Source organism: Myotis nattereri (assembly GCF_964212035.1).
Source record: "Myotis nattereri genome assembly, chromosome: 9".
NCBI classification, from domain to species: domain Eukaryota; kingdom Metazoa; phylum Chordata; class Mammalia; order Chiroptera; family Vespertilionidae; genus Myotis; species Myotis nattereri.
The window spans coordinates 2,101,682-2,116,996 of NC_138084.1; the positions used below are offsets into that span (position 1 = coordinate 2,101,682).

The 15,315-nt window shown below is 68.0% G+C and overlaps 4 protein-coding genes across 7 annotated transcripts; 1 reads left to right on the plus strand and 3 right to left on the minus strand.

Moving 5' to 3' along the window:
- Nucleotides 1–18: 18 nt before the first annotated feature.
- Nucleotides 19–4,936, minus strand: RIC8A (RIC8 guanine nucleotide exchange factor A). Of its 2 annotated transcripts, XM_081098599.1 has the most exons (10): nt 4,723–4,936; nt 4,441–4,488; nt 3,776–4,360; nt 3,327–3,418; nt 2,715–2,865; nt 1,942–2,037; nt 1,729–1,873; nt 1,500–1,644; nt 1,118–1,237; nt 19–573 (listed from the first exon to the last, which is right to left on the minus strand). In XM_081098599.1, the coding sequence occupies exons 1-10, from the start codon at nt 4,804–4,806 to the stop codon at nt 453–455; spliced, it is 1,587 nt and encodes a 528-aa protein (XP_080954725.1). In that variant the 5' UTR covers nt 4,807–4,936; the 3' UTR covers nt 19–452. The 2 variants fall into 2 exon arrangements, with proteins under 2 accessions (XP_080954725.1, XP_080954726.1); XM_081098600.1 differs by lacking the exon at nt 4,441–4,488 and having other exon boundaries at nt 4,723–4,911.
- Nucleotides 4,937–4,984: 48 nt separating this feature from the next.
- Nucleotides 4,985–9,513, plus strand: BET1L (Bet1 golgi vesicular membrane trafficking protein like). 3 transcript variants are annotated; one of them, XM_081100188.1, is made up of 4 exons: nt 4,985–5,100; nt 6,442–6,533; nt 6,754–6,810; nt 6,924–9,513. In XM_081100188.1, exons 2-4 carry the CDS (start codon nt 6,468–6,470, stop codon nt 7,089–7,091), a joined length of 291 nt encoding a protein of 96 aa, XP_080956314.1. In that variant the 5' UTR covers nt 4,985–5,100; nt 6,442–6,467; the 3' UTR covers nt 7,092–9,513. The 3 variants fall into 3 exon arrangements, with proteins under 3 accessions (XP_080956314.1, XP_080956313.1, XP_080956312.1); XM_081100187.1 differs by lacking the exon at nt 4,985–5,100 and adding an exon at nt 5,160–5,631 and having other exon boundaries at nt 6,924–9,067; XM_081100186.1 differs by lacking the exon at nt 4,985–5,100 and having other exon boundaries at nt 5,715–6,533; nt 6,924–9,067.
- Nucleotides 9,514–10,191: 678 nt separating this feature from the next.
- On the minus strand, nt 10,192–12,446 carry CIMAP1A (ciliary microtubule associated protein 1A; the record flags this gene model as incomplete). Its single annotated transcript, XM_081100189.1, has 6 exons — nt 10,192–10,428; nt 10,558–10,698; nt 11,252–11,373; nt 11,462–11,563; nt 11,960–12,160; nt 12,338–12,446. 6 exons carry the CDS (start codon nt 12,444–12,446, stop codon nt 10,339–10,341), a joined length of 765 nt encoding a protein of 254 aa, XP_080956315.1. The 3' UTR covers nt 10,192–10,338.
- Nucleotides 12,447–13,795: 1,349 nt separating this feature from the next.
- Nucleotides 13,796–14,894, minus strand: SCGB1C1 (secretoglobin family 1C member 1; the record flags this gene model as incomplete). The annotated part of the gene is made up of 3 exons (XM_081100376.1): nt 13,796–13,925; nt 14,168–14,367; nt 14,840–14,894. 3 exons carry the CDS (start codon nt 14,892–14,894, stop codon nt 13,908–13,910), a joined length of 273 nt encoding a protein of 90 aa, XP_080956502.1. The 3' UTR covers nt 13,796–13,907.
- Between the last annotated feature and the right edge of the window lie 421 nt (nt 14,895–15,315).

Here is a 15,315-nt window from a genome sequence, read left to right on the forward strand (position 1 = left end):
AGTAACGGGTCACGAGCAGCGAGTCCTCATGCGTTTATGAGCCACGCCAGGGGCGTCGACGGAGAGTCAACTGTGAAACGGGGGGAGCTCGGGCGCCGTGGACAGCCAGGGGCAGCTGAGCCAGGACCCAGGGGGCGCTCCCTGGGGACGGAGACGGCACACAGGCCTCGAGAGTGTTTCTGACATTAGTACACGTTCTAGCAGGGTCTTTCCCCCGACCGCCTGGCTCTGGGCTTCCTTCCCCAACGCAGGCCTGCCCTCTGGAGCCGCCGCCGCCCCCTCCTGGCTCACGAGGCCTGCCACCTGAGGAAGCCGGTTTCCACAGTGACAGCAGGACGAGGCCTCAGTCCCAGAGGCGAGAGCGGGAACGAAACTTAGGGAGTGAAGAGCAAGGGGCCGAGGACACGGCTGGAAGCAGCACCGGCTCCGCCGGGCGGGCAGGCCGGCCGCGCTCAGTCGGGGTCCGAGTCTGCGTCGGAGGAGAGCTGGCCCTCCATGCTCTCGCACATGGCGTCCTGCAGGGAGGTGAGCTGGCCTTGGGGACTCACCCCCATGGGCTGGATGACGCGGTGCCTGCAGGGAGAGGGGCGGTGGGCGGCGTCCTGCTCCGGTGGCCGCCTTCGCCCCCCAGGCTGCCCGCTCACCCTGTCAGCCAGGCCCGAACCCTAACTGCTGCCCAGTGGCCTGGACGCCTGAGGCAGGCTCTTAGTTTTTCTGGGCCTCAGTTCCCGTCATCTGTAAAAAGGACATAATGCTGCCCTGGCCAGTTGGCTCAGTGGATAGAGTGCCGGCCTTCAGACTGAAGGGTTCCGGGTTCGATTCTGGTCAAGGGTATGTGCCCACGTTGCAGGCTCCATTCCCAGTAAGGGGCGACCAGGAGGCAGCCGATCAATGATTCTCTCTCATCATTGATGTTTCTCTCTCCCTCTGCCTTCCTCTCTAAAGTCAATAAACATATTAAAAAAAAAAAAAAAAAAGACATAATGCTGACCTCAACTCTAATCACCGATCCAGAGCAGGTGATTCCAAACAGGAGGAACAGACCCGCCAGGGCCCTAGGCCTCCTCTGGCCCCGCCTCCGGGTCGCACAGGCCATGGCTCCGGCCAGACCGCGTACCTGGAGAGCCGGTCGAACATGTTCACCAGCTTCATGGCCTCGTGCTCCTTCTGCTCCTCCGTCATGCCCTCCATGGGGTTGGGCGGCTTCTCCTCCACCCTCCCGGTCACCGGGTTGATGCTGCTTTCCGGGGAAGGGCATGGGGGATGCACTGAGTCCCCGGCCAGGAGGGCTGTGGGTGGGGCACTGCCTGGGAGCCCTCTCCCAGAGGCGGTCAAGCAGCTCCTCCCTCAGGCTGGTCCCCCGGGCCGGCCCCTTTCCTCTGTTCTCAGCCAAACTATGGACGTCAGGACCCGTGTCACCCGGGGACAGGCCCGGGCTCAGAGTCCACCCCCAGCCCAGGGCCCAGAGGGTGGGGGAGCCCGAGGGTGCGCAGACACACCTGGCCTTGGCCTCCTTGTACTCCTCCGTGTCCGTGTCCTCATCCTCCGAGTACTGGCCCTCAGGCCGGCCCCCTGCCATGAGGCCCCGGGCAGCCAGGAGGCCGGCGGCATTCCCGTAGCCCGTGTACTTGATGAAGCGTGGCACTGTGGGCAGAGGTGGGGCGGGTCAGCGTGCGCACTGGCCTGGGCGGGCTGGTGGCCGGGGCGGGGCCGGGTGCCCACACTCACCGCTCTCTGAGCACAGGACGAACAGGAACTCCTCAGCCACCCGCTTCACGTCGGTGTCCAGGTGCGTCATGAGGCGCACCAGCCTGTTCCGCAGCAGCTCCCCCACCTCGGGCCGGGTCTTCACGTCCCTCAGCGGGGGCAGCACCTGGGGGAGCACCCGTCAGCCTGGCCTGCAGGGCGGGGTGACCAGGGCCCGCCCGGCCGCTGCCATACCTGGGCCTTTAGGAACTTGCGGGCGGGGCGGTGCAGGCGGGCGCACTCGGTCAGCACGCTCAGCACGGGGGCCACGCCCTCCTTCAGCCGGTGCGTCTGCGGAGGAGCGGGGTGAGGCCGTGAGACCCCAGGCCGGCCACACGCACCACGCGCTGGTCTCAGGGAGGGACCGGGTGGGACTCCCAGGCCTCACGTGGGCTCTGTGGCTCGACTGCTCCGAGCCCAACTCCCTCGCCCACACGCCAGGGTTGTGGGAAACAGCATTTCACGCTGCCAGGACACCACTGGCACCAAGCCGCCCTCAGAAGACGGTGGCCAGCTAGCAAGGACAAACCCGCTCCTCTGCAGGGAGCGCCTGCAGCCCCGCACCGCTGCCTGGTACCTCCCTGCACCCCAACACCAGCAGCAGTAGCGACAGTGGCAGGGACAGATGGTCACAGCCATGTCCAATGCCAGCTGTAACCAGCTCTCCATGTGCATGGACGACGTGGATTCTGAGGGACCCACTGACCCTCCGCCTGGCCCTGTGGCCTCACAGCGCCTGGGAGCTCCCAAAGGGCCGGTGTCGAACAGCTACAGGCCTCAGGAGCCTCTGGCTCGGGGTTCCTGTGGGTCACGGGGCAGCGGGTGCTGGTCCCCAAGAGATGCCTGTGCACAGTGACACTGAGTCCAGGGTCCAGACCCCTCAAACATCTAAAACACAAGCACTACTGAGCTGACCTCCACCAGCCAGTGGGAAGCAGGGCCCCTGGGCAGCCCCCCGGCCCCCCAACCTGGTGCAGGCGCTTCTCCAGGAAGCTGAGGAGGGCGCCCATCACGTCCATGTTCACGCCCAGGAACTCCAGGGAGCCTTTGCGCGGCTCCAGGGCCAGCAGGACGTCCAGACACTTGACGGGCAGGTTCCCCAGGAGGTTCACTGCGTGGCTGGGGACAGAGAGAGGGGCTGGGTAAGCCCCGGCCCCTGTGCCGCACGGCTCTCGGTGCACCTGCTGGGGCTACACGTGACACGAGCCAGCAGCCAGGGCCCTAAGGAGCGACACGGGCCGGAGCTGAAGGGGGGACTGGTCTCAGGGGCGCACGCGGGGAGGGTCCCCGAGGAGGGCACCCCGCCTGCCACCGTTTGGGCTGAAGCATCCCAGGCGATCTCCGGAAGCCAGCACCGGCCCGAGCGCTGGTCAGTGGGAAGTGGGGAGAGACCAGGCCTTCCCTGCCACTGCCCAGGGCCCCGCAGCATAGCCCTGCCCCTCCCGCGGGCTTCTGTCTTAGCCTTTCTGGAAACCCCTGACGCTGGTCCCCCCCAGACGGGTGTGGGTGCTCTAGGGCGGGCTGGGACCACCGTCCAGACAGGTGACTGCCCCTGCCTCCAGCACGATGGGCGGCCTCACCCGTGGAACTCCTCCGTGCGGTCCCCAGCAGCGGCCACCATCACGCAGTGCCGCAGCAGAGTCCCCAGGCGCCGGTAAAGGGCAGCGTCGTCCTGACCGGAGAGAAGGGGGCTCCTGTGGCAGAGCCACACCCGTCCCGCTGCCAGCGAGGTCCTGCTGCCTGGGCCACGCGTGCGGACTGTCTCCTCTAAGGCACCCCCCCCCGCCCCCCCCCCCCAGAACGGCCATGGGTTCCTTGAATGACATCACACTGTGTAGGGAAGTTGCCCGGAGCCTCTTGCCACAGCCTCCCCCGCCCTCAGGAACCTCCCTGGACGCCGCTGCCCAGAACGGACACTCCCTCGCTGCGGGCTGAGCGTCCTGTCCGAGGCCGACACCCGACACATGAGGGTGCCCCTCAGCGCGGCAGGCCCAGGAGGCACCAGCCACGGGCGCAGGGCAGCCCTCACCTCGTCCACGTCCCTCCTGACGGAGTCGAAAGTGATGTTGAAGAGCACCTTGAGGACCTCCATGGCCCGCTCCGTCTGCTGGGGAGGGAGGCGCTCTGGGGGGCTCTGGCCCGGGGCCACGCCCAGCGTCAGCTGCAAGGCCTTGGTGAGCAGGGGCACGCCCTGCAGCTCCTGGAACAGCTGCTGGCGCACCTCGGGCCGGAGTGCCGTGAGCAGGAACAGGAGGCGCAGGTCAAAGAGCTGGACCTCGTGGGGGAAGCTGCTCTCCCCGTGCAGCCCCACGCGCTGGGCGAGTCTCACCACCAGGCGGGCCTCTGCTGCCAGCGCCTGGGCCTGGGGGCTGCTGAGCACCAGGTTGCACAGGCACTTGAGGGATTCGAGTACAACGCCCATGTCCAGGGGCCCAGGGGCCGCCCCCTCGGCGACGCCGGCGTAGCACGCAAGGGCCTGCAGGCTCTGGCGGCTGGTGAAGGCGTCCAGGCAGCTGCGGTCCCTGGACAGGATGCGGATGCTCTGCAGCCAGGTGACCCGGCGGGAGGGGGGCAAGTCCTGCTCCAGAACCGAAGCCAGCAGCTCCGCCAGTCTCTGTGGGGAGAGGAGAGCGGCTCCACCCAGACCCCCACCAGGAGCCACCGGCCTGCCCCCCGCCCGCGGCCAGCACGCACCTGCCTGTCCTCCTGTTGGGCAGCATCGAACGTGAAGCTCTGCGAGTTCTGCGGGGAGACGGGAGGCTCGGGGCACAGGCCGCAGGCACCCCCGGAAGGATGGCGCCCCACCTCACTCACCTGCCCCAGGTGCGCCGCCGGCCTCCCCAGCCGCGCCCCGCAGCCTCGGCGCCCCGCCCGCCGCGCTCGCTCCCCGACCCACTCCCGCACCTCCGCCGACCACGCGCGAGCCCCACCCTGCCCTCTCCGCCTCGCACGTCCCACGTCCACGGTCCCGCTCACCTCGCGGTTGTACGCGCGCAGAGCCTCCATGACCACGTCCTCCTCCCCCGTCTCCAGGGCATCCGCAACCGCTCGGGGCTCCATGACGACCCGGGCACCCGGCGCGGGGAAGGCGGGAGGGGCTGGCTCCGCGGTTCCGGGGCCCAGTCCGCCCGCCCCGCCCAGGTTCGGCGTGCGCGGCGCCGCGGGGGACGGAGCCTGGGCTGCGCGCGGGCGAGGCGGGGGCGGGGCGTGCGCGCGGGGCGGGGCCTGGGCTGCGCACACCCTAAGGCGGCGTGACGTGAGACCTGAAAGCTTGGCCGCGGGCCAGCCCGGGGCTTCAAGATCAGACTTGGTGACCGTGGCCTCGGGGCCGGAGCCGCCCTGGGGCCGGACAGGGTGACAGCCTCCGCTCCACGGGGCGGGGCGTGCGGCAGGGGTTGCGGCTGGCCCCGCGCGGGCTCAGAGGACTGGCGGGAGGAGTGGCAGCCGGGCCCGGGGGGTGAGCGCGGAGGCAGGAGAACGCGCGGGGAGGCCGCAGGGCCCGTGCGCAGGTCACCCTTTGGGAGGACAGAGACGACAGGACGTCCCGTTCCCACGGGGGGCCGAGGAGTCGCGACACAGCCAGCGCCCACCGCGGCGCGGGGGGAAACGCAACAAGCACTGTCGCGCCTCTGTTGTCGCGCGTCAGTCGGGGCAGCCCCGCGCCCCGCCCCGAGCACACCCACCGCAGGGCGCAGGCGCGCCCCGCCTCCCCAGCGCATCACTTCCTCTCCCCGCACCGCCCCAACCCCTCGGCCGGAAGTTGACGGCGGAGGACGGAAGGGGCGTGCCGGAAGCGCCCTCGCGTGACGGTGCCACGTCGCGGGAGGCAGCGGCGAGTCGGGGCCCGGGTCGGGCCGGGCGGCGCGATGGCGGACTGGGCTCGCGGTGAGCCCGGGGATCCTGGGGGGCGGGCGGGGCGGGGCCGTCTGCTCGGGGCCCCGGAGGCGGCGTGCTGGGAGGGCCGCAGTGGGGTGTCGCTGAGCTGCCTTGGCCAGTAGGGATTCGTGACCCTGAGTGGCCAGTAGGACGCGCGCCCTCCTCCCTGTGGTGTGGACACAGGGGCGACTCGGGCCGCGCCCCCGCAGCTGGGTCACGTGGGGCGCCTGGGCCTTGGCACCTGATGCCCCCGGTCTCGGCAGGCACTGAGCTCATTCAGGGGCGCACCGAGGCCCTGCCCTCGGGGTGGACATCAGCCCCACTTCTGTTGTGGGGAGCGTTGCTGAGTGGTTTTCTCCCTGGTCACGTGTCACTTCAGGACGCAGTTTACAGGGGTCCCCGCAGGGCCCTCCCGCCGGCCCTGGCCGCCGCCTGCGCGGCTCAGAACAGGCCCCAGGCGCTCGGAGGGCGATGTCCGCAGAGGGGGGGGCAGATCTGTCACGGACAGTGTCCGGCAGCGCCCGTGTGACAGCCTGTGGGGTTGTACACTGGGGGGTGCCTGCCCACCCGGCCTGGGCGTGTAGGTCGGACAGGGGCTTACGTGACAGGTGCTCATGCAGCCTCCCCCTGCTGCGAAGTCCAGGCACCAGACCCTGGGTTAGGGCTGGACCTGCTCAACCCACACAGGCGACCACAGGCCCCCGGGACGTCAGACCTGGCCAGATAGAATTGTAGTGAGGCCCGGAGGCCGCCCAGGGCCGCTGTGCAGGGGTCCAGGGCCCGCCATGGGTGTGCCCCTCAGCCTCTCTCTTCCTGCAGCTCAGAGCTCCGGTGCCGTGGAGGAGATGCTAGACCAGGAGAACCGGCGGATGGCTGATAGCCTGGCCTCCAAGGTCACCAGGCTCAAATCGGTCAGTAGTGGGCCACTGTCGCTCCAGCTGACACCCTGGAGCGGGGGCCTGAGGGGGTAGAGGTCTGGAAGGGTTTCATGGGCTTCCCACCTGTGTGAGGCCCAGGTGACATCTGGACCTGACCCCTGGTGGTGGCAGGGTCTGTTGGTCTCGTGGGGGGTCAGGTCCTGTGCAGTGGGTGTGCCCTGGCCTGACCCCCCTCCCTCTGTGTCCTGACCAGCTGGCCCTGGACATCGATAGGGATACGGAGGACCAGAACCGGTACCTGGACGGCATGGTAAGGTCTGCGACTTGCACGCGTGTCTCGGTCAGCCCCGCCCTCTGCCCGCTGGGCAGCCCTGGGGACCGGGGAGGCTCTGCCCGTGTGACCGTGCTGTGTTCCTCCTCCAGGGCTCGGATTTCATGAGCATGACAGGCCTGCTCACGGGGAGCGTGAAGCGCTTTTCCACGATGACGCGGTCTGGGCGAGACAACCGGAAGCTGCTGTGCGGTGTGGCCGGGGGCCTGGTCGTGGTCTTCTTCATCCTCTACTACCTCCTGGCCAGAGCAAGGACGTGAGCCAGTGGAGCTGGCTCCGGGGTGCCCTGGGCAACGAGGGTCTCCTGCCGGGTGCCTGGCTGCAGAGGACCTGCTCCCTAACACTGCTTTGACATGGTGACCGTGGCTTAGGGTCTCCTCCCGTGTGGCTGGGAGACCAGCTGCCTCCGACCTGAGCTGTGTGGCTGGCGCAGGGGCCCCAGGTGCTCGCGGCACCGACAGCCTCCTAGGAGCAGAGCAGCCGGGAACCCTGGACATGGCCGCCCGTGGCCCGCAGCCCTTCCCCAGCCCTCGGCTCTGATACCCCATCCTTGTCTGGGAAAGGCCGCGTCTGCTCTCTGGTGCCTGGATCTGACGGAAGCAGGAGAGGCTGTGAACCTCAGATCAGCGCCATCTTCCCCACGTGGGTTCCAGCCCAGGGTGGCAGTTCCTCCTGCCCCAGGCTGCCGAGCACAGTGGGGTGGGCGGCGGTGCTGAGGGCCGCCACTCGGCCTCGATCTCGGCCTCGGCCTGCCCTCCAGTCCTGTGGCTGAAGCCAGACTTCCGGGGAAGAGCAGGTGGTGCGGATGAAGGAGTGGAATGCAGTCCTGGCTGGGGGCCCAGGCCACAGCCTTCTGGATCTCGTGGCCATGTATCCAAGAGCAGAAATCCACGTTTTCTCAGGATTGAGGATCCACCCAGAGATGCGTTTCCTGCCGACCAGGGCTCTAGAAGCAGGTCCCTTTGGCAGTTCAGAGTCGGGCAGTGTGTGCGTACACGTGTGCGTGCACGTGCATGAGGGCTTCTATGGGTCTTGACAGCGGGCTTCCCTGTAAGGAGCCTGTTCGTAGGACCTGTGGTCACTTCTTGAGGGTCCCTGGGCGATTCCCTCTGCACCAAGCCAGCCCTTCCTCCCACAGGGAGTCCTCCGTGCTGTGAGGGAGCTCTGAGCCAGGCCTCCTCCCCAGCTTCTGCAGCCTGTCCTCCCAACGGCCTGTCCCCGGGCCCTAACTTCCCACTTGGCAGGCCTTGTGTCCACACAAACCAAACCCCAGGCCCGCGGCTTCTCACCCCAGGGAGACCCCAGTGCCCTTGTCCTCACATAGAGCCAGTTACTGGCTCTGTCCTTCGCGCCTTTGTTCCTATCCTCTGCCTTCCCGGTCTCCCATTACTGCCGCAGGCTGTCGGCCCACTGTCCGCCTGCCTGCACCGTCACCCCCTGGGGCTTGTTGGCTCCTGCCATCCGCTGCTCCTCCCAGCAGGCCGAGCCTGTCCTCATGGTCACCCTGGTGTCCTCCAGCGCACCTGGCTGGGCCCCTCGGCCTCCGGGAGGGGTCCAAGGGCTCTGCTCTGTCTGCCCTGCCCTCCAGCGCATGCTCATGTCACCGAGCTCTCGAACCCACCCGTCTCTGGGCTGCTTCCCTCCATGGTGGTCCAGCCCTGTGACCCCGGGCACCTCAGCTCTGGCTCAGCCTCCGCTTCTCCAGTGAACCCCGTCGTGGGGGCTTGTGCCCATCACCACGCGGCTGCCGCTGCCTGCCATGCCTCCCCTGGTCCTGCAGACAGCTGAGCCCGCGCTCCACGCCCCCACGCCTCCCTGGCCTCCGGTGCTGGCCTCGCCCGGAGAACATGGCTCTGCTATGGCACGAGGTCACCACGCCCCAGGGCTCTGCCTCTCGGGGGTGCGGATGAGTGTGGCTCTGTCGGGCGGCCTCCGGGAGCGTCCTGCTCTGACTCTGCTGTGCTTGCCCACCTCCGTCGGTCTCCAGGGCCCTTGCAACTTCAGCCGTTTTGGGGCCTGGACTTCCTGCTTCCCGTTCTTGTGTGAGGGTGGATTCCATGAAGGCGGCGCGCAGGCCGGCACCCTCCTCGGCACGGGTGTGTGTGCACACGGTGCCTAACTGTGCTGGGAGGATTGCCGACACTGAGCCCTCAGAGCAGCCCATCTCATGTGAGGACGACCTGCCAGGCTCCCCCACAACTCAAGGACGAGACAATAAAAATTTGGAATAAACAGCATTTCCCTGGGCTTGAGGGCTTTGTGGCACTGGCCCCAGTCCTGGATGTGGTGGGCACCTAGGGCTGGGCCCGCCTGCTTCCCCTCTCGGGTTCTCCCAGGTCCTTGCTCCTCACTCGTTCGCTCAGACGCGTGCTCTGCTCAGGCTCAGTAACAGCCAGGGACAGGGCTGCATCGCCTGGTATGGGGCCAGGGAGTGACCACGCGACAGCTGACACCTGCCCTGTCCTGTGCTGCCTGCCTGGCTGGGGTGTATCAGGGCACCCTACCAAGTCACTCAGCCGTGGCCGGGTTGCTCAGTGGCCTGGGGCGTAACCCTGTACACCGGGAGGTCACGGGTTCGGTCCCGGTCAGTGCATGCAGAAGGCAGCTGGCTGGTGTTTCTCACATTGATGTTTTTCCATCGCCCTGTCTCTGAAATTAATAACATATCCTCTTGTGCGGACTAAGAAGGCCCCCGTGTCAATCAAATCGCAGTGAGCCCGGCTGGATGGCTCTGGTTGAGCGTCAACCTGTGAACCAGGAGGTTGTGATTGGATTCCTGGTCAGGGCACGTGCCTGGGCTGTGGGCTCCATCCCCAGTGGGGGCCGTGCGGGAGGCAGCGGGTCGGTGATTCTCATCGTTGATGTTTCCCTCTCCCTCTCTGATAAGAATATTTTTTAAAAAGTCACAGGTGACCGATGCCCCACAGTTAGTGGCTGGGACAGGACAGGCTGTGCCAGGATGCCAGGCCTCACCTGGACAGGCTGGCTGCATCACTGGCGGTTGCTCCCACGACTTCAGGGCAGTGCTGGGTGAGCAGAGGTTGGACAGGCCAGCTGCCCAGGTGCTGCAGGTGCTGCACCCCACAACGTGGTGCTGTTGCTGAAGGGGAGCAAGGTGGGGTGGGTGTCCGTGTGCTGTGTGGCCCAGAAGTCACCCAGCAGCAGTTTGGGGCGGTCACTGCAGATTTGAGGGGCGGAACAGACCCCTTCTCTGCGGTGGGGAGAGCCCATCGGGAAGGGAGAGCGTGTGGGAGAGGCACGGGTGTGCCCATGGGGTCAGGGCAGCCTCGCCCCCCAGCCCTCCTGTCTGCCCAGACCCCAGGCGGCAGCGCCGGCCCCTACCCCAAGACAAGTCCATAGCAAATGGAATCATGATTTATTATATATGTGGGAACACAATTAGCAAGGGGGTGCATAGAAAAATCATAATTGTCCAAAGAAGTGTGCTTCGGCCCGCGGGCCAGGCGGGCGGTGGCTGGGCTCTGCCCATCCCTGCCCCGCCCGGGGCTAGTCCACCTGCAGGATCAGGGGGGTCATGTAGTCGGAATGTTTGATGCCAAAGGTGACGATGGGGGCGCAGGGCTTGGTCAGGGTCACCTGGCGGAGGAGAAGCTGTGAGGGGCCGGCACCCCTGCCCCCACCCCACAGGCCCATCTCCCGCCCCCGCCAGTCTGGGCTGGATCTCCCTGGCCCACCCCCTTCCCTGCACCCCTCGGCCTCCCAGACCTTCTCGGGGCTGTGGGCTCCTGGTCCTGGCTTGAGGGTCTTGTCCCCCGGGGGCTCCACTCGGGCCGCAATGGTGTACTGCGGAGCCTTGAACTTGGTCACCTGCACGTCGGTCTGGTGGTAGGCCGCAGGACCTGGGGTCTGGGAGGCGAGAGGCTCAGACAGCTTGGCTGCCAAGGCACGCGACCGGAGGCCAGGGCCAGTGCTGGCCGGGGTTTCCGGCCCCAAGTCACTGCCTGTGAGTCAGGGCCCTCCTGTCTCCACAGCGTTCCCCGTGGCAATGAAGCCGCAGTGCTGTGGGTCCCTCTGTGTGGATGCCCCCCCCCCCATTTCAGCCTTGTGGTGGCAGTGACGCCCCAGGGTGTGGCAGCCCCGGCTCATCCCCCATGTGAGCCGTGAGAGGCCACTGCCCGCTGGGACCTGTCCTGTGGGCCTGGCGGTGGGCGGGCTGGACAGCAGGGTCGTCGGAGCGGCTCAGCATAAGCCCACCCCCAGAGCCCTCCCCCCGTGCTCACAGCTCAGGGTGTCCTCCCTGCCTCCTGCCAACACAGGGCCTGGGGACCCCTTCGCGGCTCAGCCCTCCTCCGCCCTCGAATGTGGCCCAGGCATGTGGCCGACGCCCGAGGGGTGATGAGGGGCCTCAGGAGGGGGGTCCTGGGGGAGGGGTCAGACGGGCCCCCTGGGTGCCCCTTGCCTTATGCAGGTCTTCGCTGAAGCCGCCCAGCTTGCTGCGGCCCTTGATGGAGAAGGAGGGCTGGGAGGCCTTGCCCACCGTGTGGGGCCCCATCACCATGGGCAGCATGTAGGCGGCAGGGCCTGCGGGGGGCGCAGTGCTGAGTCTCCGTGGCTCCGCCCTGGGCTGCCCACCTGCCTCACCCGGGTCCCCACCCGCTCGGCCGCGGACCTGGGGTGCTGTCCACCCGGAAGGTCTTGGTCCGGGCAGAAATGGAGTGGCTGGGCGCCGAGTCGAACACATACTTGGTAGATTTCTCTGGAAAGTAGTCGCCTGCGGGAGGACAGGGGCAGAGGAGGTGCTGGGAGGCCAGGACCCTCCTGCAGAGCCTGGCCCGTGCCGGGGCCTCAGGAATGACCCCCAACCTTGTAGACGCCGGGCCCTGGGGGCCCCACACGGGGCGGGGGGGGCGGGGTGACTGAGGTGGGCGGGCGGTGTGCCGAGTGCAAAGGGGGCATTGGGGTGGGGCAGGCGCCCAGCAAGGCCCAGGTCAGCGTTGGGTCAGGTGGTCAGGGCTCCCCCGGGGTCAGCAGCTCCGAGGAGAAGGCGCCTAGGCTGCCAAGGATGTGCTCCCTCCCACCCCAACTCCAGCTCGACTCCGGCTCAGCTCCGGCTCCGGCTCTGGGTGCAGTGGCTGCTGCTGGGCTGGGCCGGGCCACTGTCACTCACCGGGGCCAGGGGTCATCGTGGTCTTGGTGTGGTAGCGCCCCAGGATGGAGAAGGCAGGGCCGAGGTCCTTGCCAGTCCTCAGTACCTTGGGGTTCACACTGTAGCGAGGCCCCGGGGAGCAGTTCTCGGCCAGGAGCAGGGGGGCCCCGCGGAAGCTGTAGGCCGGCGCCCGCACCTTGGTGGGCGTGTGCTTCATGAAGCCTGTGGGCGGGGACTCTGAGCACCCCGAGCCGATCCAGCTCCCCAGCCTCCTGACCCCAGAGGGGTTGATGCGAGCCCCGGGCCACCCCAGACCTTCCCCATCCCTCCTCACCCCTCCCCAGGCCCACCCCACACCTGGCTGGTCCCTCCCACCCCTTCCCGGCTCAAGGCACCTGCCTGTGGTGGGTGGAATCAGGTACTTGGGGCCCGGGCTGCCGTAGAGAGCCATGATGGGCCCCCGGGGGCGATGGGGCCTCCAGGTGCCCACCCATACTTCTTCCGTCATGGCCGGCTCTGTGGCGAGGAAGGTGAGCACAGGCTGGGAGCCCGCCCCGCCCCGTGCCTGCCTCTGCCCCCACAGTGGGCAGGGCTGCCGGTCCCCCACTCCTCAGCAGGGCGGCGAGCTGGGGCCCACGCCTCAGGGCAGTGGACGCTTCTGTGGGTTTGCTCTGCCTCCCCAGGCCCAGGGCAGCAGCGTCAGAGCTCGGGGACCCGCCCAGGCTGGCTGCCCCTTCTGGGCCTCCCCGACCACCCTCCCTGCTCCAGGGGGTCTGGCCAGCTTCCTCCCGCTCAGAGGGTGCTGGGCGTGCCGGCTGGCCGGCCGGGCAGGGGGTGGAGGTGGGAGCTTCTGGGCTGAGGCTGTGCTAGGGGGTGAACGAGGGGCTCTCTGGGAAGCCCTTACCTGGTCCAGGGGCGGTGCTCCGAGCAACCTATGGACCAAGCCTCCTCAGAGGTGGTCCCGTCGCATCGTCCTCCGTGTCAGGGAGTTCCCGAAAAAGGGACATGGAGAGTAAGGCTTCTACCTCCCCCTCCTCTCCCACCGGGGGGCTTTAAGAATCGGGGGGGGGCCCCGGCCCCTGGGCTCTAGAATGTGGCTCTGTGGGAAGGTGGGTTCTAGATCGCCGGCTCTGTGATGCAGACAATGGCTTCTGTTAGAGGAACCCCGCTCTGGCCAGGCCCTGCTCCCGGGTGGCCCAGGAGCAAACCTCTGAGCCCCCCAGCAGCGCCCATGGACCGGGGAGCAGGCAGGAGGGGCTCGGTCCCAGGTGAGGGTGGTTGTGCTGGGCGGGCGGGCGGGAGCTGGAGGGGGGCTCTGTGCTGGCGCCCTGCTGGCGAGCGGCCCCTCAGGGTCCTCACGGCCGGCGCCTGTCTTCACCCCTCGGGGTTCCTCCTGGGCCCCTCCCGTGGGCGACGTCGGGGATTGATTGCTCTCAGCCCCCTGGACCCGGGCCCTGTGCTCACTGTGTGTGCTTCTCGTCTCAGAGCGAGCACCCTCCCAGCGCCCCCAGCCTGGCCACTTCCCCTCGCCTCCCTGCCCACCTGGCTCCCAGCCCGTTCCCGCCCCCACCGCTGGCTGCACGCCTTCTCCTGCCCGTGGCCTCCCTGCCTTCCATCTGCTCGGTCCTTCGGCCTCCACAGGCTTCAGACTGGATTTCCTCGCACGCGGGAGGGGGGTCTGCCGTCTGTGTGGGCACTTACAGGTGCATGCTTCATGCGTGCAACCCCATGTATGGGCGCCTGCGTGTGCGTGTGCATGTGTGTGCGTGTGTGTGCGTGCATGTGTGGTTGTGAACCTGCGTGTGTGAAGAGACAGGAGCCAGAGCCTGGGCTGCAGGAGGCTTTATTGATTGAACGGTTGCGGATAAAATCACGCTGGGGAAGTGGCAGTGGGTGGCGTGGCCACGGCGGCTCGTGTAGCTGGTCCTGTGGCTGCTTGTGGCCACATCCGGGTCCCTCGGCACCGTGCTCAGCCCAGCACAAGCACCTGCAAGGCAGACACCGGGGTGCCCGCCCCGGCGACCAATTACTGGAGAGCCGCGGGGAAAACAGGCGCAGGCCACCCTGTGGGGGGCCCGTGGGCTCGGCCACTGCAGCTGGGGCCCTCCCAGCCGCTGGGGAAGTGGGGTTTGTGGTGGGTGCTGAGGGCTGCTCCCGGGCAGTGAGCTGAGGCAGGTTGGGGTGCGTGGGCTGCAGGCGGGGGAGGAGGGCGCCCCCCAGCCACGGTACCAGCAGCTTGATCAGCTCTGCCTTGTGCGCGGGCTGCAGGCCGTCTATGCAGGACTTGAGCGTGGTCAGTGCCTCCCTGCAGGCCGCGTTGACCTCGTACTTGGCCAGGGGCCCGGTGTACAGCTCCTCCGGATCCCCCACCAGCAGCGTTTGCAGGAATTCCATGAAGAACTCGCTGTTGTCCTCGTCCGCGGCCAGCCCTGCACGGTGGGGGGACAGTGCCGCCCTCCCCTCCAGGTCTCCCGCCTCACCTGCCCCAGGTGTCCCCCTCGATGACCCTGCCTCACCTGCCCCCCGATCTTCCTCCACAACCTCCCCGATCCACCCGCCTGCGGACGCCGCCCATCACCCTAACCTCAGCTTTCTTCACTCCAAGCTTCTGGGTCCGGGGGTCGGGGTGGGGGGGATTGAGCCCAGACATGGGAACTCCCCCTCCATGCGAGCTTGGCCAGCCTGGGGCTGGAAGGGGAGGGTCAGGCTGGGGTGGGTATGGAGTTGGCAGGGGCCCGGGTGGTTGCCCACGTCTGTTCTGTGATGGAGGAGGGGGTGGGGTCCTGGGAAGGTGGGCGCTGTCCACGGTGAGGACCCAGCGCCTGGGTTTCTAGCTTCCTAGCCTCCCGCCAACCCCCCACCCCCAGCAGAATGTGCTGAGGCCCCTGGCAGCGGACTCACCGCAGGTGCAGAGCAGGGTGGCGGCCACCAGCAGGAGGGTGCTGCTCCCCTTCATGGCGACGGCAGAGGTGCCCCAGGAGCGGCCTGGCAGGCTTTATGTCTCCCGGCAGGGCACCCGCAGGGGCGGGCCGACCTGCCCATCAGGACCCGGCCAGTGAGAGCCCAGGCGGGAGGCAAGGGTGTGTCCTCCCCGCTCAGTGGGTCCTGTGTGGCGCGGACTGGGTGCTGTGCCAGGGCTGGCTGGCACATGGGCGAGTGGATGGGTGAGGGGGCGAGCGGAGCCTGGCCCGTGAGGGGGGACGGGGACTGGGGTGCTGGGCCTCTGGCCGTGGCTCAGAGTGGCGGGTTCTGGGTGGGACCCGTGTCTTTCTTTGCGGGGGAGTCCACTCCACTCGCCGAGCCTGGGCCTCAGGCCGGCGGTCTCCCTGCGGCAGGCGTGGCAGCAGGGCCCGGGCTAGCCACAGAGGGCCTGAGCG

What these genes read in the sequence shown, in the direction of transcription:
- RIC8A (XM_081098599.1), bottom strand. Translation starts at nt 4,806, where the DNA reads ATGGAGCCCCGAGCGGTTGCGGATGCCCTGGAGACGGGGGAGGAGGAC. An exon ending in GCAAGTTCCTAAAGGCCCAG is followed by an intron (nt 1,874 to 1,941) that starts GTATGGCAGCGG and finishes GTGCTCCCCCAG; the next exon opens with GTGCTGCCCCCGCTGAGGGA. An exon ending in CGTCCTGTGCTCAGAGAGCG is followed by an intron (nt 1,645 to 1,728) that starts GTGAGTGTGGGC and finishes CTCTGCCCACAG; the next exon opens with TGCCACGCTTCATCAAGTAC.
- BET1L (XM_081100186.1), top strand. Translation starts at nt 6,408, where the DNA reads ATGGGTGTGCCCCTCAGCCTCTCTCTTCCTGCAGCTCAGAGCTCCGGT. An exon ending in AGGTCACCAGGCTCAAATCG is followed by an intron (nt 6,534 to 6,753) that starts GTCAGTAGTGGG and finishes TGTCCTGACCAG; the next exon opens with CTGGCCCTGGACATCGATAG. An exon ending in ACCGGTACCTGGACGGCATG is followed by an intron (nt 6,811 to 6,923) that starts GTAAGGTCTGCG and finishes TTCCTCCTCCAG; the next exon opens with GGCTCGGATTTCATGAGCAT.